General features: G+C 37.5%; 1 protein-coding gene across 3 annotated transcripts in view; it reads left to right on the plus strand.

Annotated features, from left to right (window-relative positions):
- Nucleotides 1-20,441, plus strand: part of LOC101538361 (cytochrome b5 reductase 4) — a 73,301-nt gene extending 52,860 nt beyond the window's left edge. For all 3 annotated transcript variants that reach the window (XM_055136415.1, XM_055136416.1, XM_055136414.1), the window contains 5 exons: nt 1,821-1,973; nt 4,836-4,986; nt 5,277-5,363; nt 15,231-15,395; nt 18,932-20,441. In XM_055136415.1, the coding sequence (XP_054992390.1) occupies nt 1,821-1,973; nt 4,836-4,986; nt 5,277-5,363; nt 15,231-15,395; nt 18,932-18,986 (611 nt within the window). In that variant the 3' untranslated portion in view covers nt 18,987-20,441. The remainder of the gene's footprint in view (nt 1-1,820; nt 1,974-4,835; nt 4,987-5,276; nt 5,364-15,230; nt 15,396-18,931) is intronic.
- The last annotated feature ends 475 nt before the right edge of the window (nt 20,442-20,916 follow it).

A 20,916-nucleotide genomic window follows, 5' to 3' on the forward strand; every position in this document is an offset into this window, starting at 1 on the left:
AGGGGTTACTCCTGGCTTTGCACTCAGGAATTACTCCTGGCGGTGCTTGGGGCCCATATGGGATCGAACCCGGGTCGGCCGCATGCAAGGCAAACGCCCTACCTGCTGTGCTATCTCTCCGGCCCCCTTAGGTAAGATTTTTAAAAAAGTTTTGGGGAAATTAAGTTTTATTCTTTGATAAGCATTTTTTTCTTTGATAAGGCTCTCTGAGAGAGCCAGTACTTCTCCCTTTTGGAAGAGTATTTAGATTATGAATAAATATTTCTGGACAGCTAGATTTGGTGATAACCAGAAAAAAAGTTGTGGATAACAGAATTCTGTGGTTTGGAGCAATAGCCATTCTGTCTCTTGGTCAAGAGTAAAGACATCACCACTAGTCTGTAAGATGGTTGTCGGTGTTGTGATTTGCATCCAGCAAAGCCATGACAGTAGGTAGTCAGAGAGTGTGCAGATGTTGTGATGACAGCAACTAGAAATCCATACAGCATCTCATACTGGTCACTTGTGGTTGTGTAATTTACATAAATTCATATAATTCACAGTGAGTATGTGATTATAAGTTATTTCCTATGTGTGCCACCAGAAAAGCCCTGTAAGTTTGTGGCTTCTGAATTTTCACTTTCATCTTAAAATTACCTGTTTTTAAAAAAAAATTATGTTTATTATCTATCTACTTGGACTTTTAAGAGTGCCAAAATAATATATTTAGACTTCCAGCAGGAAGCCTAGCAGGCTACCGAGTAGGATTTGGTAGATATTGTGTATTACTATGTTACCATAGCATTTTTCTCTTCCTCCTCACTCATGCTCTATTATCATTTAATATCTGGTATCCTCAATAATTATCAATGTATTGTTTAAAAAAAGTAAGATGGACAGCTGGACTGATAGTACTTCAGGTAAAGCATCTGCCTAGCACATAGCTTATCTGGGTTTGCTCCCTGAGCACAGAGCCAGGAGTAAGCCCTAAGCACCACTTGGTATGCCCCAAGAGCCAAAAAAAAAAAAAAACAATAAAAACAAAAATAAATAGTTTAATTCTGTGTATGTCAAAGAGCCATGTATAAAACTTTGGTCTTTCAAATATGTGTTAATTCCTCTTTCTTTGGAATTTGACTACCTAAAATATTGCATGAATTCTACAACTACTTGCAAGAAGTAATTAGCATTGTTTTCAGATACGAATATACATATAAAAACATTAAAGCAATTCCAAATATATAAATTAAAAAATAGAACTTTTCATTTTCATGTACTAAAGTCTCATCATTGTTCAGCACTGTTAAAATATTGGTCTGTAGGGGTTGAGCACATTTATAGCCCTGAGTTCATAAGTACCACGCAGTGTCGTCCTCAAGAATTTTTTTTAATTTGGTCTACTTAAAATTATTATGTAAATACTTTTTTATATCTCTGTGGTATACCTTTGATGCCATTGCAGTTTACATATGCTAATGGAGTTGATGGTTGTTTAAGGTTTATCATTGTTTGCCACATATTAAAAACAGTTTACTTATCCATTATTGACTTGTTAAAATTATTTCAGCTGGCATCTGGGGGTGTGACTTAATGTTTTGTACCTATCATTCATACTCAATCCCTAGGTTTAATCCCTAGCACTGTCAAAAACAAGAACAAAATTGTTTCAGAACACGTGCTTAGACTATATGGACACATTCATGCATATGGGACTTAGAATTATATATGCTGTAGTTGTATATTTTTCAGATAATGTGCTCATTGCTTCACAAAATGTATGTTTCATTTTATTCAGAGATTTTTTTAGAATTAAATTTCTTTGTCATGATTTTTTTTTTTAGGTAAAGAGATAGTGAAGCCATATACACCTGTGTGTGGTTCCTTACTCCCAACTTACAAGGAACCAGTTCTTCACAATGATAAACACATTTATTTTTTGATCAAAATCTATCCTACTGGACTCCTCACACCAGAACTTGATCATCTTCAGATTGGTTAGTATTTGTGTGTGTGTGTGTGTGTATGTGTATGTTCTGTACTAGATTGGATCACATCTTTTATACTGTCCAAGTTAATCTCCGTGTAGGAGTTGAATATCTTAAACTCAGAGTATCTACAACCAAAGTCCTGTTCTCTTCATCTCACTCACTCTTATTCCTTCTTTATTAGTTGCAACATCACTGTTCTAGGCCCAGTCTGGGCACTTGAATCATTCTTGGGGTCTCCCACTTTTCTCTCCCAACCCCTCTGCCAACTACTAAGCTGTGGTTAGTCTGCCTTCCAGTCGCATTTAAATCTTTTTTCCGTCTCTTTATCACCATTGTAGATCAAGCTCTCATACCCCTTTCTCTCATCTTGACCTCTGGCTGGTGTCTTTCTCTACATTTTTATCTGTATTTTCCAGTTCTTTTTCCAAGCTGCCCTGAGAATAGATTTAATCTATTTAATCTATTACTGTTCAGCTTTGAAAGCCCTTAGAGGTCCCCATTATCCAGCTGGTTATATTTTCTGTATCAGTGACATCACAGTGACAGCAGAAGGTTGAAAGCCACTGCTCTGTATGACCTATAGAATGATCTCTCCAACTCCGTCTCCTGCTGTAGGAGTATTTGTACTACTCAGTTTTATAAGTCTTATTTTTCATAGACACATGAACTTTTTTTACCTAGGATTATGCTCAGCAATCTTTACTCCTCACATACCAGTTTTATTTTAAAGATACAAACTGAATAGCACTTCTTTTTTGAAGCCTATCTCTTTTCCTCTGAACTCCCTAATAATTAACACTTTGTTGAGATCTCTCAGATAAGAATAATGTGTCTTCTCTATAAAACTTTGAAAGAAAGGGTAAAGATTCTTATCATTGCACTCCACATGCAATGTTAATTATTGTATAGTGGGCTCTCAATAAATGTGCTTGAAAGAATTAGTAAATGGAATATAATGGAATTAAAGATTTATAGATCCTTTATCCTGTTCCTACTATTTTTTTCTGTCTTTAGCCTTTCATTCACTGCCTTTCCCAAGAATGAAAATGCTCCTCCCCTAAGACAGCATTTAGCAGTAACATCAAGTTAAAACTGATTATTAAAATTTGGAGGATAATTACACGCTAAGTTAAACTTCGATATCTTTACATAATAGATGTGATTGGGCATCTATGGCTATATTAAGCAGAAAACAATATAAATATGAACATCATTAATTTTGTAGTACCATGGTGAAGCGTATCTTGTGAAGGACTGATGTATTATTTTTGGTAGCAAGTAAAAACTATTAACTGTATTCATATACCATTTGTAGAAATTGAACCGAGTATGGTGGAGAATTAGCCTAAAATAGAGGCTCCCACATTTAAACCTGAATCTTCCACCCTCTTTTCAGACCAAAAAACAAAACAAAACAAAACAAAACAAAACCACAAATACTCTGGAACCCCCTGGAAAACTACCTTCTGTAAGTGAACACAAAAACTGCCCTCAAATTGCACCTGAGGTTACTGCTGATCATTGCAGCACCCTCTATGGGGCAGTTACCCCCACTTTGGGAAAAACTGGCCTAGATCATGGCAAAGGGAAGAGCTAAAGAATAAAATAAGTGTGTTTTCAGGTTTTTTCCCAAGCTCTAGACATGGCACAGATACTTTATCATTTAGAGGGTTGTATTCTGGTGTGTAGTGATAATTCACGAAGCCTTCTCATGGCCTCAGTGAAGTACATTATAAAATTATCTGTGTATTTGTTTGATCCTTTGTTCATCAAGTAACTTTCATATGAGGACTTTGATCTTTTTAAAATATCAAATAAATGAGATGCCCTAGATGGAGACTAGTCCAGGTAACACATTGCAGTTATCTTGACTCTTAAATCACTAGCTATTCTGACTTGTCATTTATTGTACTTTTGATTAGCATCAGGTATCTTGCCTGAATCCAATCAGTCCTATGACTTACAGAAGGTGAACTGTGAATAAAAGTTCCAAGTTAATAAGAGTATATGAGGCATCTTCATTAAACAATCATTGGACTTTTTTCTAGAGTATTCTGATCTGACGGTCATTTTCAAACCAGAAAGAATATTCTATTATTTTTTTAATACTGAATTCATCAATTTCTGCATGATTCGTAGTATCCTGCTATAGACAGGAAAGGAAAATGTATGAGTATCCAAGAATCAAAGTCAACTGGACAATTTAGAATTGGTTTTTAAAATATGAACAGCTTTTTTTTAAAAAGTTGTGCTTAAAATTTAATGAAATGCCTTGAGAAAGTTCTCTCCTTTGAGTAGAGTTAATACCAACTACATTACATAGAATGAATTTCTTGGGCATTTCGATTCTTCGTCATAATTACTCCAAATATGGTTTTTGATCTTGCTTTATTTTCAAGAGTTAAATTCAGAATGACTTTCCTTGTCTTCTCCTAGATCTCATGGGGATAAAGTTAACACATTGCTAATATAAGATTCAAGAACATGTTCTACTTTCACCTACCAATTTTATTATTATGGTTAAAAATATGTACATAGCAACTATATATTCATCAAGCAATCAACTATTGATAATTTGTGCTTCTTGGCAGAAGTATGTAAGTTAGATGACTTGAGGACATTTGGGGAAATAATCTTGGTAAATGAGTATTAAAAAAAAATCTCATTTTTAAATGATTATAATGTTAATAGTTAAGCATACTCAAGAATCTCATGGACACTCCTAAAACTATATAACTTAAAGATAGAGCTGTATCTAAAAGTTAAGCATTCACCCTACCACATATCCATGTTTGAGATCAGGTAGGTGTAGCCTTCTCAGTTTCCCTGATTTTTTTTTTCTGATTTAGTTTATATTTCATTGTTTAGGAGATTTTGTTTCTGTAAGCAGTCCCGAGGGCAGTTTTAAAATATCCCAGCTCCAAGAATTAGAAGATCTCTTTTTATTGGCAGCTGGAACAGGCTTCACACCCATGGTTAAAATACTGAATTATGCTTTGACTAATATACCCAGTCTCAGGTATGTAATTTTATCTTTAATTACTATCTTTTGTGAGACTGTTAGATTAGTATAAGGTATTCTAAATTAATTACTTAGTAAAACTTAAAAGACATGATCTCTTCCCTCATTCACCATTTATTACTCTGCCTCAAGTTCTAGCTGTTTCATTGACTGTATTATTTTAATTTTAATACTTTGGGTTACTTAATTGGCACTAAAAATAAAGTCATGCTATTTTATTTTTAGAGTTTGCATTCATACATATTTTAAATGTAATTGAAATAGTGTTTTTAAAATTTTTTTTTAAGGAAAGTGAAGCTGATGTTCTTCAATAAAACAGAGGATGATATAATTTGGAGAAACCAGTTGGAGAAATTAGCATATCAAGATAAAAGGTATTAATGTGATGCTCTGTGTTTAAATATTCATTTGTGTGTAGTCAATCAGTCTGGGCCTTACCTCCTATGTTAGGAGTTTTAATTGATCTGAAAACTTATTTAAAGAAGAAATAAACTAATTAGTTCTTAAACGGTAAATAATACACTTAACCTCTACCTGCAATAGATACTATTTAATAAGTTTGACATGACATCCATCATTCATATGTTAGTAAATTATATACTGGGCTTTATGTTATTTTTAATGATTTGGGTCTCATTGGAAATTGGTGTGATTCACTGTAGCAAATTTGGTAACTCCAGGTATTTTTGGGGATAGATCAAATTTTGTAAGCTAGTTTTCTAGAACCTTTAATAGGCTAAATTCTAATGGGGGTGGTGAAGGCAGTCCTTATGCTTAAAGATTTTCCTTTTTGTTTACATTAGCATTCATTAATAGTTATATCATCAGTGGGCCCCACAGTACATTTTAGGAAGTGCCAGTATAGGTAATGGAAAAAAGAATGAGCCAAGATAAACTTAGTGGTAGAATAATGGCAAAACATTGGGAAAGGATTTCTATGCTGTGCTCATCAACTGAAGTAGGAAAAGAAATGCCTGTCACGCAAGAGATTAAAGAGCAGTTAAAATTCTCATCAAAATAGAAAAGTGAGTTGGACAGGTTAAAATGTTTTCTAAATCATTTCTGTGATCACTCAGAGTTATTTCTATGATTCAAGGCTTCCTGAGTCACAGAAAATAATCTGAAATATGTTTATAGTAGCGTAATTTAGGTGTGGGCTGGAGCGATAGCGCAGCGAGTAGGGCGTTCGCCTTGCACGCAGCCTACCCGGGTTTGATTCCTCCGCCCCTGTCGGAGAGCCTGGTAAGCTACCAAGAGTATCTCACCCATACGGCAGTGCCTGGCAAGCTCTCCACGGCATATTTGATATGCCAAAAACAGTAACAACAAGTCTCACACTGGAGACTTTACTGGTGCCCACTCGAGCAAATCGATGAGCAATGGGATGACAGTGACAGTGACAGTATAGGTGTAATTAGAGAGCTCTAGGACTCAGCTGATGCAGCGACTGCAGGGCTCTAGGGTAGAGTTTGAGTAAACCTGTTCAGTAATAGGTGTTCCCATGGTTTCTTTTTTTTTTTTTTTTTTTGGCTTTTTTGGGTCACACCTGGCAATGCACAGGGGCCACTCCTGGCTCTGCACTCAGGAATTACCCCTGGTGGTGCTCAGGGGACCATATGGGATGCTGGGAATCGAACCCGGGTCGGCCGCGTGCAAGGCAAACGCCCTACCCTCTGTGCTATCTCTCCAGCCCCCCCATGGTTTCTTATAAATTTTCTTCCCTTCTTTTCTTCCTCCACCCTTTAATAATTTTCACAAATTAAGTCTATCAGGAGTCACATTTAATTAGCCCTAAAATATTTTCACATACTTAAAATGTAAGATTTATTATGTTTACATCATTGTATGGCAACTTAGAGAATAATTTAAAGAAATACAAATGCCTACGTTTTGGGGTATCTTGTTTTTGTTTTTACTAATTTTCAAAGTGGAAAGTTGTAAGCAGCATTTATGAAAAATCCTAAAGATCTAAGTTCTCACTTTTGTTTTATCTTTCAATCATTTTTGAAATGATTTTTGAATCATTGAATCATTTTTCAAAACTTACTTAACTTTGTATGTCTGTCTCTTTATCTCCAAAATAAAATGAAGCTATCTTTCCTCCTTGCCTCATAAGCAAGATTTGAGAAAATAGTTTAAATGCTTTGAGAACTGTGAAATTCTTTTTGAACTGTGTTATTGAGACTCTATATACATGTGTTCTGTTTCTCTATTAACTGTTTGAGCTCCTGTTTTCTTAGATATTTAATATAAAGAGAAATAGCGAGGCTTTTCTTTAGCATTTTAAAAGTTATTTCTGGAAGCTTTTGTGACTCATACAAGAAATGAACAGGCTTTGTACTTTAGTCAAACTTTAGTCTTAAAAGTTAACTTAGGGGCTGGAGCAATAGTACAGCGGGTAGGGCGTTTGCCTTGCACTCGACCAACCTGGGTTCGATTCCTAGCATCTCATATGGTCCCCCGAGCACCACCAGGAGCAATTCCTGAGTGCAAAGCCAGGAGTAACCCCTGTGCATTGCTGGGTGTGATCCAAAATACAAAAAATAAAAAAAGACACTGCAGTTAAGTCTATTAATAGGAATTAAATTTGACTTAAGAAAAAATATGTCAACAACTCCTGAACATAAAGTGTCTTTTAACAAAGTCAACTGTATGTTCCGTTTTGTCCTGTTTTGGCCAACATAATTGGGGTTGTTGGAATTACATGGGCTGAAAGAAGGACTGAGGATAAGGAAAGACCCCCCCCTTTTTTTTTTTCAATTCTGGATGACTGGTTGTATCAGTGCTCACCAGGTGAGTGGTTCTCTCCAGCTTGTCAGAGGAAGTGACATTGCCCCTTTGGCCTGACTGCCCTCTCCTCTTTCTGTTCTTGTCTCACCTCCTCGGCCCTCTGTGACCTGTCTCTGTCTCTGCTGCCCAAGGTCCTTCTTCCTCTGGAGACATAACTCTTTGCTTGAGGCTCTGACTTGTACAATTGATGCTTCCTAGAGATTCATGGCGAGATCCTCACTAGAAAACAAAAAACCATGATTATATAGCTGGTTTTGAAACATGTATCAGGAATTTTAACATACTCCGAGATTTTATGTAAACACAAGAGAAAGGCTTGTTGATTTTGTTCCTTCAAAACTGTTGTGGTGCATTGTGCATAAAAGGAAAGTAAAAAGTTCAGATTTAATATAAAATCATTTTAATTAGTCACATAGTATTTTAGCTTACATTTGGGGAATGTTACGTATCAATTTAATATTATTAAATCATTCTTTTCTACATCTTGACTCTCCTATGTCGATTTTAATTTTAGTAATAAAATTTCTGATGACAAAATGTGACCCTCATTATATCTCCTTGGTTAAATTGTAGTTGCCTTATAAATGTAAAATATTTTTCCTTAAATCGTTTTTGTTAAAACATGTAAATATCCTGTTCTATATTGGTTTGGTCTTTAGCCTTTGATCCAATCTTTTGTAGAACAAGAAGGGATATAAAGGATGAAAGTAAAGGCTGGTGTGTGATTTTCATTTTTGATATGCTATGTTTGTCTTCAAGGTTTAGATTATGTTGTTAGCAAATCAAATTCTTAGAAACATTTTTACTTATAATCGGAACTAATTGACTTTAAAACTTTGGTCAAATTACGGAATCTGGCCGAGCCTCAGTTTTTCCCTTCGTAGGACAGAGGCATATTTATCCCTCTGTCATCAAAACTGGGACCTGAATTTAGTGAGCCAGCATATGTACATGCCTCCCCCATGTTAAAGTTTGTGTATTGTTCATTTGTAAAATGTGCCGGCATCAGCTAAGCACCTGAATGCAGGGATACAGCCGTGAGCATGGTGTTGTATTGACTTAGTTTTTCATGTAGTTCAGGGAACAGATCTCTTCCTACGCCTATATTCTAAACTTAACAAAGTTGAAGAGAAAAAGGATAACACCACCCAGGGCATTGGATATTCCAAAAATTTTCTTTTAAAAATATCTTTATTATAAAATCTGAACAGAAAAAGTCTAGCTTACCTAAACTTTGTCCAGATATGCTACTTCTCTTGACTTGGAACTCTAATAAATAATTGATTTTAAGTCAGAGCCTTTGAAGTCTTGAGAACTCTCACACTTATTTGCATGTATGAAAAATGAGAGAACACAGAAGACAAGAACGTAGAGTAGCTGATGTAGCTGATTATTACATAAGTGAAAATCCAATTAAATTTCCTTCCTCTTCTCAGTGTTATGAGGTCTAGCAGACATAGTCTTCCATCCCAGACCGAGTCAAGAGTGCTGACTCTGAACTCTCTTCCTTTGCAGAGCTAGTATTAAGGGTAGGACTACATGGCAGGTGATTTTTTTTTTTTTAATAAAATCACTGTGTCACTGTGAGATACAGTTACAAAGCCTTCATGATTTATTTCAGTCATAGTCTTCCAGCACCCATCCCTACACCCATCCACATTTTCCACCACCAATATCCCGTGTCCCTCCCACCACTCCCACCCCACGGCCTTCCTCTATGGCAGACACTTTTCTTCTATCTCACTCTCTTTCTCTCCCTCCCTCTCTCTCTCTCTCTCTCTCTCTCTCTCTCTCTCTCTCTCTCTCTCTCTCTCTCTCTCTCCCCCCCCCCCTTTTTTCTCCCTCTCCCTCACTCTAAATTGTGCATTATTGTTTACAGATACTGAGAGCCCATCATAGTCTTTGGTCATTTCCTCACTTTCAACACACACCTCCAATCCTGAGTGATCCCTTCTAACCATTATTGTCCTAGTGGTCCCTTCTCTGTGGCAGGTTGACTTTTAGTAAATTTGTGTGTGTGTGTGTGTGTGTGTGTGTGTGTGTGTGTGTGTGTTTGGGGGGACATACACAACAGGGCTCAGGTCTTATGCCTGTCTCTGCACTCCAAGATAACTCCTTGGTAGGTTCAGGAGACCAGATTGGGTGCCGGAGATCAAACCTGAGTCAGCCACATACAAGACAAGCAAACTACTCACTGTGCTATCTCTCCAACCCCCTAGACAATAATGTTTTTAATGTATGAATTAACAGGTATGTCTCCTTCCCTTTCAAGGCAGTTTTTTTTTTGTTTGGGTTTTTGTTTGTTTGTTTGTTTAGGGACCACACCCAGTGGTGCTCAGGGCTTACTCCTGGCTCTGTGCTCAGGGATCACTCCAGGAAGAGGGGACCATATGGTATGCCAGCATCTCTCCAGCCTCTTCAAAGAAGTCATTTTCAAAGATAATAACCTTTTTAAAAATAAAGTTTATAGCATTAGGAGCTGGAGCAATAGCACAGCGGGTAGGGCATTTGCCTTGCACACAGCCAATACGGGTTCAATCCCCAGCATCCCACATGGTCCCCCGAGCACCACCAGGAGTCATTCCTGAGTGCAGAGCCAGGAGTAACCCCTGTGCATCGCCGGGTTTGACCAAAAAAAGCAAAAATAAATAAATAAATAAAGTTTATGACATTATTTCATGTTAATAGTAGAATTTGTTGATGGGCTGAATTTCCCCCTTTGTAAAATTATTACATACTTATATAGGGAGAAAAATAACCCATAATCCTGCCATCTAAAGACCTTTAAGTAACATTATAGTGTGTATTTTATGTTCGCCCACCCTCTATCCTGTTCAACCATTCTCTTCTTCTCTTTCTCACACATGTGCACATATGCATTTATATATTACATATCATTCTATTTTTTAAATAATGTCATGGTATACTTTGAATAATTACATCTTTTATTTAGTATATTGTGTATGCTTAAAGTATATAAAACTTTTTTTTTTAGCTTTTTGGGTATATAAAACTTTAAATCAGTAGTTCTCAACCTGAAGTGATTTTGTCCCTCTATTTCCCAACACTCCATAGAACATTTATATCTGGATACATGTTTGATAGTAAAAACTGAGTTCTTCTGGTGCCTAGTTGGTAGCAATCTGGAATTCTTCTAACATAACCCAGTGCACAGTACAGCCCCCCGCAACAGAGAATTATCCAACCCAGATGCCAGCAGTGACAGCTGGGAAAACTGTACTATGCTATATATTGTATCTTCTGTTTTTCTGACTGCATTGTATTCAGCCATTGATCATGCCTTCATTTAATCAACCCTGTATCATTTGATATGATACAAATTCACCAGGACAGGATGCATAGTACAAATTTATCAGGAGCATCATTTAAGTCAAAGTGTAGAAGGCTTGTGATACTCTTTGACAAATAGCCTCATGCAAAGTAAATCCCTAGTGTAGTATATGGTATGAAGCACACTTAATTTTGTTAGCTTTATTCATCCTTTGGAAATGAGGATGCTAATAGTTGGGGCTTAAGAAATACAATAGAAAAAGAAAGGGACACCAAGGAGTAGGGCATAAAGGACAGGGACTATGTACATAATTACCTTTGAGCCAGCAGATTTTTTTAATCCCACCTAATATTTGTGTGTTTATTATTTGCAAAATGTGCTTTATGTTGGAGAAAAATCACAGGAAAGATAAGACTATTTTAGTAGTCAAGAAGTTTCCAATGCCTTTCTGTTTTATTATTGACTCACAGTGCAATACAGTTACAAAGCTTTCATGATTAAATTTCAGTCATACAATGATTAAACACCCATCCCACACCTGTGCGCCTTTTCCACCACCAATGTCTCCAGGATTGCTCCCGCCACCCCCACCCCATCTCATCCCCTGCCTTTGTGGCAGGCATGTTCCTTCTTACTCTCTATTTTTGCAGGTACTGAGAGGTCATCATGTTTAGTCCTTAGTCTACTTTCAGCACACATCTCCCATCCTGAGCAATCCCTCCAACCGTCATTGACTTAGTGACCCCTTCTCCATCCCAACTGCCTTCTCTCCCAGCACATGAGGCAAGCTTCCAAACCGTGGAGCGATCCTCCTGGCCCTTGTCTCTACTGTCCCTGTGTGTTAGTCTAATATTAGTTCCAATGCTTTTTAAAGTCTTTCCCTTGAGATTAGTTACTAGCAGGTTATGGAAGTCTATCAAGAGGAAAGAGGTATTCTGTTTTTGTGAAGGGTGGGATATCAGAGCATCACAGTAGGAACAGATTTTAGAGCTGGGTTGGAAAAAAACAATTAAGTCTTTCTGTAAACTGGAAAAGAAATTTGGGGGTAGGTTTTCCTGAGTACAAAGCATGAGGATCATTATATCCAGAGTATTTTAGCAAAAGAATAGAATCCAGTTTTATCGAAGGATAGATCACACAGGAAAGAAAAAGACCAGCGTCAAATTATACCATTAAAGAACACAAGGGCTTAAGAGCAGAGTCCAGTTTTGTTGGAGTAGATGCAGTGTATCAGGGTAACAATGTCAAATAATTCTGTAGAAGTAAAACCGCAAGGGACTGAAGAGATAGCCCAATAGGAAAGGCACTTATTTTGCACATAGCTGACCTGGGTTCAGTCCCCAGCTCCCTACAAGGTGCTCTGAGATTGACCAGGAGTGATCCCTGAGTGCAGAGCCAGGGGCAAACTGTGAGCATAGCTGGGTGTGTGCCCCCACCCCAAAATAAACAGAAACAAAAAGTAAAAGCACTAAATTATATACAGTCAGATGCCTTATAGCAAGTGTTGCATCAGTTGTGGGTTGCATATCCTGCTGCACGCAGTATAGGTGTGTGGTAAGATGTCATAGCTAGCCTTGTGCAAGGAGATGCTATACTGTTTGTACAGTGGTGGAATTGCTTAACAGTGTATTTCTCAAAATACAGCCTGATTGTTAAAGGACATTTGACTTACCAGCATCAACATTAGGAGGAATCCTAGGGACAATTATTTCTTTTTTTTGGGGGGGTGATACTCAGGGGTTACTCCTAGCCCTGCGCTCAGGAATTACTGCTGGTGGTGCTTGTCAGACCATATGGGATGCTGGGGATTGAACCCGGATCGGCTGCATGCAAGGCAAACGCCCTACCCTCTGTTCTATGGCTCTGACCCCAGGGGTGCAGTTATTTCTAATCCTCCAGTTAGAAAAAGCTGAGCTAGGCTAAAGTCATGTGATGGCAGACCTTGAATGTAATCTATACATTAAATACATATTAGTTGTCACAGGAGCATGCAAAGGTGCAGCAGCACTTGCAGCTGACCTCCCTTTGTTGTTGACGGGCTCTGAGTCTAATGACAGCAGAGGGTTTCAGTTCTCTGGTTCCACATAGAGAATCAGTAATGTTTTAGCTCTGTTTCAGAGAGCCAAACCCAATGTTTCCAGAAGCATAAGTAAACGAAACATTGTGCTTAAACCCCATTCCACATGCAAGCCAGTTACTCAGAGTGAAACACCGCTCTCTATTCCTCCAAGATGTTCTCACATTACTTGTTTCTTGGAATGTATTCTTGAAATGTCGATATTCTCTCTAAGGAGTTCTGTGATTAATGAATTTGAGAAGCAATGTGTACTGTATCGCCTTCTTGAAGAGTTGAAGATTTGCTTTGATTTTTAGAATTTTCAAGACTTGGAGAAATGATAAGGAAATCTCTTTAACTTGTTTTAACCCAGTAATCCTAAACTCATTTGATTGGTCTTTTTTTTTTTCCCACGAACTACCATTAACATCTGGAGGAGCATTAGTATTTTATGACTCATTTTTGAGAAATGTTTCCATAATGTGTATACATAGTCTAATTTTAATCTCTAGCTGTTTGTTTTGTGAGTTATTTTCCCATGAAGAAATAACAATTTTTCTGCATTTTCTTGTATTTTATTATTGAAGAAACCAGAAAAAGCCAGCTCCTTAAATACTCTAAAATATTTCGTAGGTTATGCTGTGCCAGTGGAGCTTCATAAAACAAAAGGTTGTAGAATCCGTTTTTTTAAGGAGAATTGATATACAAAGATGTGTCAAAGGCTATTAGAACTATGTTTTACATAAGAAATATAAGTGCCTATTCTGGAATGGCAGCACTGAAAATGGGAAGATAAGGGCCCGGAACAATAGTATAGCACTTGCCTTGCAAGAAGCTGACCCAGATTTGAACCCCAGAACCCTCTGGGGTTCCCCAAACTTTTCAGGAGCAATCACTGATTGCAGAGCTAGGAGTAAGCCCTGAGTACCACTGGGTGTGCCCCCACCCCCACACACAAAAAAAAGTTGGGGGAAAGGTAAGAATTTATTAGAAGGAAGAAGGAGAAAGTTTACTTTGGAAGCTGATTGATAGGAGGAGAGGGAATAAGTTACTGGATGACTTTGTATTTGATTTAGATTGAATGAGTTTGTTTATATTCCAAGACTTAGTGAACTGGAGTGATAGCACAGTGGGTATGGCATTTGCCTTACACACAGCCGACCCGGGTTTGATTCCTGTGTCCCTCTAGGAGAGCCCAGCAAGCTACCAAGAGTATCCCACCCACACAGCAAAGCCTGGCAAGCTACCCTTGGCATATTCAATATGCCAAAAACAGTAACAGCAAGTCTCACAATGGAGATGTTACTGGTGCCCGCTTGAGCAAATCAATAAACAATGGGATGAGAGTGACATTGACAGAATCTTGACAGGTTACAAAGCGGTGGGAAGAAGTAGTCTAGTTAAAATGTGAAACTTGGTTTGATGTGCTTCTTTCTCACTTTAATTCTGTACCCTTTATTTTTCTTTTCTTCATGTTTCTGTACTATCTAATACCTCCTGTGTGTGGGCCACTAGACACATAGTATTCGCCAAAGCAGTTATGGATTTTATGGCCTAAATTGAGGAAGGCAGATGCCAACGGAACAGTTATCATTGTAACCAAGTGGGCCACGTGCTGTTCACTTCTTCGAACACTGTTGGTGTGGCTGTGTGTGGAGTAGGGGGGTTGGGAACTGAGCTTACGGTACAACAAGAGTAAAAACAAGTCACAGAGGCTCTTGGTTATGGGTTTCCAGAATTTACTTGTTGGAGAGGTTTGAGCCTGAGATTAAAATGGACATGTTACTGGCAACTACTCTTTACTGGGATTTCTACAAGCAAATAATTCATATAAACATGGAGTTCTCTGGGATCCTTGGGGCTTTGTTTCTAATGAGTTCAATAAAAAATGTCAAATTACTTTTCTTAGAGTACTTAGAAGAGCTAAAGTGGATTAAATAGATTACGAGTGTGTTAGTTAAATCTTTGCATTGATTCTATTCCAGTACTTTTCTAGATAATCTCAGTATTTTATATTAAATTGTTCTGGGGGGGAGATATTTTAGTGAATTCAAAACATGTTAATAATATAATAAGTTGTTTTAAAATGTTTCTTTTCTCTAGATTTGATACTGAATTTGTTCTCTCAGCACCTACTTCTGAATGGAATGGCAAACAGGGACATATTTCACCAGCTCTTCTTTCTGAATTTTTGGAAAGAAGTTCAGAGAAATCCAGAGTCCTTATCTGCATTTGTGGCCCACCACCATTTACAGAAAAAGGAGTAAGGTTAGTAGAAATGTGGTAGGAAGAACAATACCCAACAACAGGAAATGAAAGTCTTCTTTAACAGACTGTTAATTTCATCCATAGCACTTCTGAGTCAACAAATCTGTACTTGGATAATCTGTTAGGTTAAACTTTTTTTCATTCTGACCCTTTCTAAAACCTGAGAAATTTTTAACTCAAGGTATATAGGTATATAACTTGAAGTTTATAGGATATAAATCAGGCATACAAATCCAACATCTACTAATAATAAAGCCAAAAAAACCCAGAAACTATTTTAAAACCAAAAAAAAAAAAAAACCGATTTTAATGATTTTGGGGCTTCCCCACAAGTCCTTTGGCTGCTTCCTGATCATTGCTCAGGGATCATGGATTTGATGTGAATTTGATGAATTTGATGCCTGCATTGGCATGTGAAGTATACCTGCTGCCCTTCTCTCTCCATCTCTTAACCAAGCAAACAAAAAAGTCTGAGATCCTGTACAACATAGCAGGTTAAGAAGCAAGGTATAATTTCTTTGCCAAACAAATTAGCAAAATTTTAAATCTTGTGCAGATGAAGAGTTTTGATGGCCAGGATTTTAATAGATAAGATAGATATTATACATATATATACATATGTAGATATACATATATTTAGATATGGGCACAAAGGTAAAATATAACCATTTCTGGTCTCTGCTCGTGACTAGCCTTGTGGACATCTTTACAAGATTGTTGTCACAATTTTATTTGGGGCATTAGATTAGAGTTAAACTTCTTTCATCACAGTTGTATAATAATGGTAGATTAATAAGAAGTGTTTATGTCACCAGCTTCTTCTTGTTTTTTTCTTATTAATTTGGTCCATATCAGCTATGCTTACGGGCCACTCCTGGCTTTGTGCTCACAGATTGCTCTGGGTGGTTGGGAGGACCGTATGGTGCTATGGATGAAACTAATACCGATCACATGCAAGGCAAACACCTTAATGCTTACACTATATTTCTGATCAACTATTTTATTTTTAATTTTAATTATGAAAATAATTAAGGGACTTTTACAATCAAAAGTTATTTTAGTTATATTTAAGTGGTGTTTGGATTTGAATGCTTTGAGAAAAATGTTCTTCTGTTTACTGTCTCAAATTAAAATCTTGGTACTATTTAAGCTTTCACTTATTTTCAAACAAATGTATATTTAATATATAATGTCATTATTGCTGTGGTATTAATATTATAGAAGATTAATGATATGATTTGAAAAAAATCTTAGAAAAGAAAGGCTAAAAGCTGTAGTGTCTTAGAAGTTTAACACTTACAGATTGCAGCATAATAGCACTTTCAAAGATTGTAATCATTGTATAGATGTACCAAAGTTTCTTTAACCAGTCATCTGTTCTCGGGCACTCGGGTTTTTTCTAGGTTCTGGCTATTGTAAACAGTGCCGCAATGAACATATAATTGCAGATGTCATTTTGACTATACTTTTTTGTTTCTCCGGGATATATTCCCAGAAGTGGTAGACAATGGAATACAATGCAACTGTTAGAAAAGATGAAGTCATGAACTTTGCATATAAGTGGATCAACATGGAAAGTATCATGCTAAGTGAAATGAGTCAGAAAGAGAGGGACAGACATAGAAAGATTGCACTCATCTGTGGAATATAAAATAACAGAGTAGGAGATTAACACCCAAGAATAGTAGTATATAATACAAGGAGGTTGGCTCCATGGCTTGGAAGTTGGCCTCACATGCTGGGGGAAAGGCAGCCCGGATAGAGAAGGGGACACCTAGTAAAATGTGATCTCCGGTTGGAGATCCCGGAGATGCGTGCTGAAAGTAGACTAGAGACTGAACACAATGGCCACTCAATACCCCTGTCGCAAACCACAACACCCAAAAGGAGAGAGAGAACAAAATGGAATACCTTGCCACAGAGGGGGTGGGGTGTGGGGGGGACGGGATTGGAGGGTGGGAGGGATACTGGGTTCATTGGTGGTGGAGAATGGACACTGGTGGAGGGATGGGTTCTCGAACATTGTATGAACACAAGCATGAAGATGGGTAAATTTGTAACTGTACCCTCACGGTGACTCACTAATTTAAAAAATTAATTTAATTTAAAAAAAAAGATTGTAATCAAACTCCTGTCAGTACTGAACTGCATCAGAGAAAGAGGATTGCATATGTAAAAGAATAATAAGGAAACTGCCATGAGGTAATCCATATTATCTCAATTATTTTTCATTTTCTTAAAGAGGATAGAGGGGCTGGAAAGCCAGTACAGTGGGTAGGAGTTATGCCTTTGCCAGCCTGAGTTCAGTCCCTAGGGCCGTTCATGGTAGGGACACTTGGTCCTGTTTCCACTGGCTTGGGAAAATTCCCATAGACAGCCTCCTCAGAGAAGTGGATTCTTTTGTTGTTGCTATTGTTTTGTTTTGTTTTGGGAGCCAAAACCAGTGGTTCTGAGGGGTGTCTACTGGCTCTGCACTTAGAAATCACTCCTGTCAAGCTGGGAGACCACGTGAGGTGCCAAGGATTGAAACCTGCGTCAGCTGCAGCTAAGCAAGCGCCCTACCCAGTGTACTGTCTCTCTGGCTTCCAGAAGTAGATTGATTTTCTCTCCTGGATTTGGGGCTTCCCAATGGTTCCTTGCAAGGCTGTGCCCAGTACTTTACAACTGCAATCTTCATGTGTAATTGAATATGTAATTGTATTTAGTCTTCCTGTGTAATTCTGTTCAGTGTGTATTTCAACAGAAGATAGCAGAGTTAAGATCTTAAAAGTTTAATGTTTTCAAACTCGCCTGTTATCTTTATACTTGTATTTTCTCAATTTTACCTCCAAGATAGCTTTTCTATTCTCTGCTAGCCAACTTGCCCCAAATTGTTTAGGAATATTACTAGTCTTCCTATATGCGTCCCTTTGACATGCTGCCTACAGCATGTACCATATTATTATTAAAGTAGTGATAGAAATGCAACAAAATTATGACTGGGAGATTCTCACAAAAGTCTGACATTGCCAACAGATAAATTGAAGGACCAAGAGATGGGAGATACTTATTTTACTTGAAAATAAGTAAAAGCTTAAATAGGGACAAGATTTTTTTAATTTGAAACAGTAAACAGAAGAACGTTTTTCTCAAAGCTTTAAAATCCAAACACAAATAAAACTAAAATAACTTTTGCTTACAAAAGCACCTTACAGATTTTAAGGTGCTTAGGGCACTTAAAAGACTGATTTAAAAATTTTAAGGTAATTAAAAGACTAACTACTCCTGCACACTGGGAAAACTCATTGAATCTTGATTCAAGTGCTTTAAAATTATGGCATATATTAGACAGTTAAACACTGGCTCTATACTGGATGACATTAAGGAATTATTACATTTTTTACAAGTTATAATTGGGGAATGGTTAAGTACATAGCAATAAGAAAATAGAAAAATATTATGTATTATTATAAAAGTATATTATGTCTGTGGCATACTTTGATTTTTTTTTTTTTTAAGGAGCATTTTCCTTAAGAAATACATGCTTTGTTTTTCAGGTTGCTGCATGATCTTAACTTCTCTGAAGAGGAGATCCATAGTTTCACAGGATAATGAAGAGCTGCCACTGTACTTAACTGTTTATCTAAATTTGTGATTGTTGAGGGTTTTCTAAGCAACTTTTTTGTGTATCTTGGAAGGTTCACTAGAATCCAGGCTTCAGTTTCTTAAATGAAATCAAATGTTCCTACAGTATAGATAACTTGTTGGTTTATTTTGTACTGTAACTTATTTTACTACTGATACTTGACCTGGAAAGTCAATCATGGCAACAAATACATACAGGATTCTTTATTAGGAATCACAAAGTTCTTTGCCATTTAAACTTTATCACTGTTCTACAGTAAGCTCTTGTGTTTTATGATATGATAAATGATCATTTTGATCACATTTCTATGCTATAAAATGTCTTATTAGCAATACAGATTAAATTTTACATTGCACTGTCAACTCAGGAAATGATTGTTTATGTCCTTGTTACTAATATCAAAACATGGAATGTTGAATTTATGTGATCCAAACATTTTGTGTGTACACAGTGTTGATACAAAGTCAATAAAAATATACCTAAGCACTTTTTAATCATTGTGTTAAAAATGTATTTGAATGCAACAGTTGCTAAGGAAAATAATTGAGTTGCCTGTGTATGTAGTGGGGCCATACCTGGCGGTGCTCAGGGATCAGTCTTGGTGGTGCTGGGGGGACCATATGTGGTGCTGGGGATCAGGCAGGGCTGAGCTGTATGCACAGCAGGTGCCTTAACTCCTGTACTATCTCTGGGGACTTATCTAAGGGAAATGTAAAAGAGCAACAATAAAAGATATGGAAGAAAACTCATATATGAATGATTTTAGGTGTGTTGGACAGCTGAAGAGACTGTGGTCCCAACTAAAATCAGAGTCATCAAAACAGAATGAAAATGAAACCTCTTGCTTGAGAGCCTAAAATAAATAATTTGTTCTGTGGAGTACATTACATGTTAATTCCTTTGAGCCCACCTAACCAGCGAGAGAATGACGAACACTGAATTGCCCACTGGTGATTCAGCCTAGAGCCCACCTGAGTGCTGTGCGTGGACAGCTTACTCATTCTCTCTTCCTGCTGCTGTGTGCAACTTTCAGATCCTTGCCCGCACTGAAATTGAGCTAAGGGTGTCAAGAAAATCATCCTGAGCCTTCCAGGAGGAATCACCGTTGAGCACAGGATTTTTCATGGATTGTAGCTGTGTTTTCAGCAGCACAGAGTATAAGGGTTCTCACGTTTCCTGTAAATGATTTTTGCTCCATCTTTGTTGAATGATTGAAACTCCCATGAGGAACACAGTATTAATTGCCTCGAGTTACAAACACCCAGCTCACGAAGCTCCTATGTGCACATGATCGGTTAGAAAGTCTCATTTTCCTGAGACTCCCTCCTCTTTGACCACGTCTGCCCTCATCAACACTGGCCCAGGCAGGAAGCCCTCTCAAGCTCACCGTGCTCCCTATAGGAACATGCTCCCATCCCTGCCTGCCGTCACTTCCTTTTTGCTTCCAAGAGTGATTGAGACTTTTCTCGACAAAAGTTATCGGTAATATATTCACTAATTATACCTCAGCCAGCAGCTTCTTCATTTTTTTCTGTTTTTTTTTCTGTTTTTTCCCCTTTCCCTTTATTTTTGTCTAATATTATAAACAGACAAAATTTCTTTCTATTACTGTTTCTTCTTCATTCCATATATACATACGTTTATATGTATACGTGTACGTGTGTACGTGTGTGTGTGTGTGTGTGTGTGTGTGTGTGTGTGTGTGTTGGGCCACACTGGCTGTACTCAGGGCTTTCTCCTACTTCTGAGCTCAGGGAGAACTCAGAGCTAGGCTCATGAGGCTCAGAAGAACTCAGATCAGAACCTAAGCTCACCAGGAGAATTGTGAGATTGGAAGAACAATGGGAGACCAGGGAGGGAACCCTGGTCAGCTTCGTGCATGGCAAGTACCCTACT

This window comes from Sorex araneus, chromosome 4, assembly GCF_027595985.1.
Source record: "Sorex araneus isolate mSorAra2 chromosome 4, mSorAra2.pri, whole genome shotgun sequence".
NCBI lineage: Eukaryota > Metazoa > Chordata > Mammalia > Eulipotyphla > Soricidae > Sorex > Sorex araneus.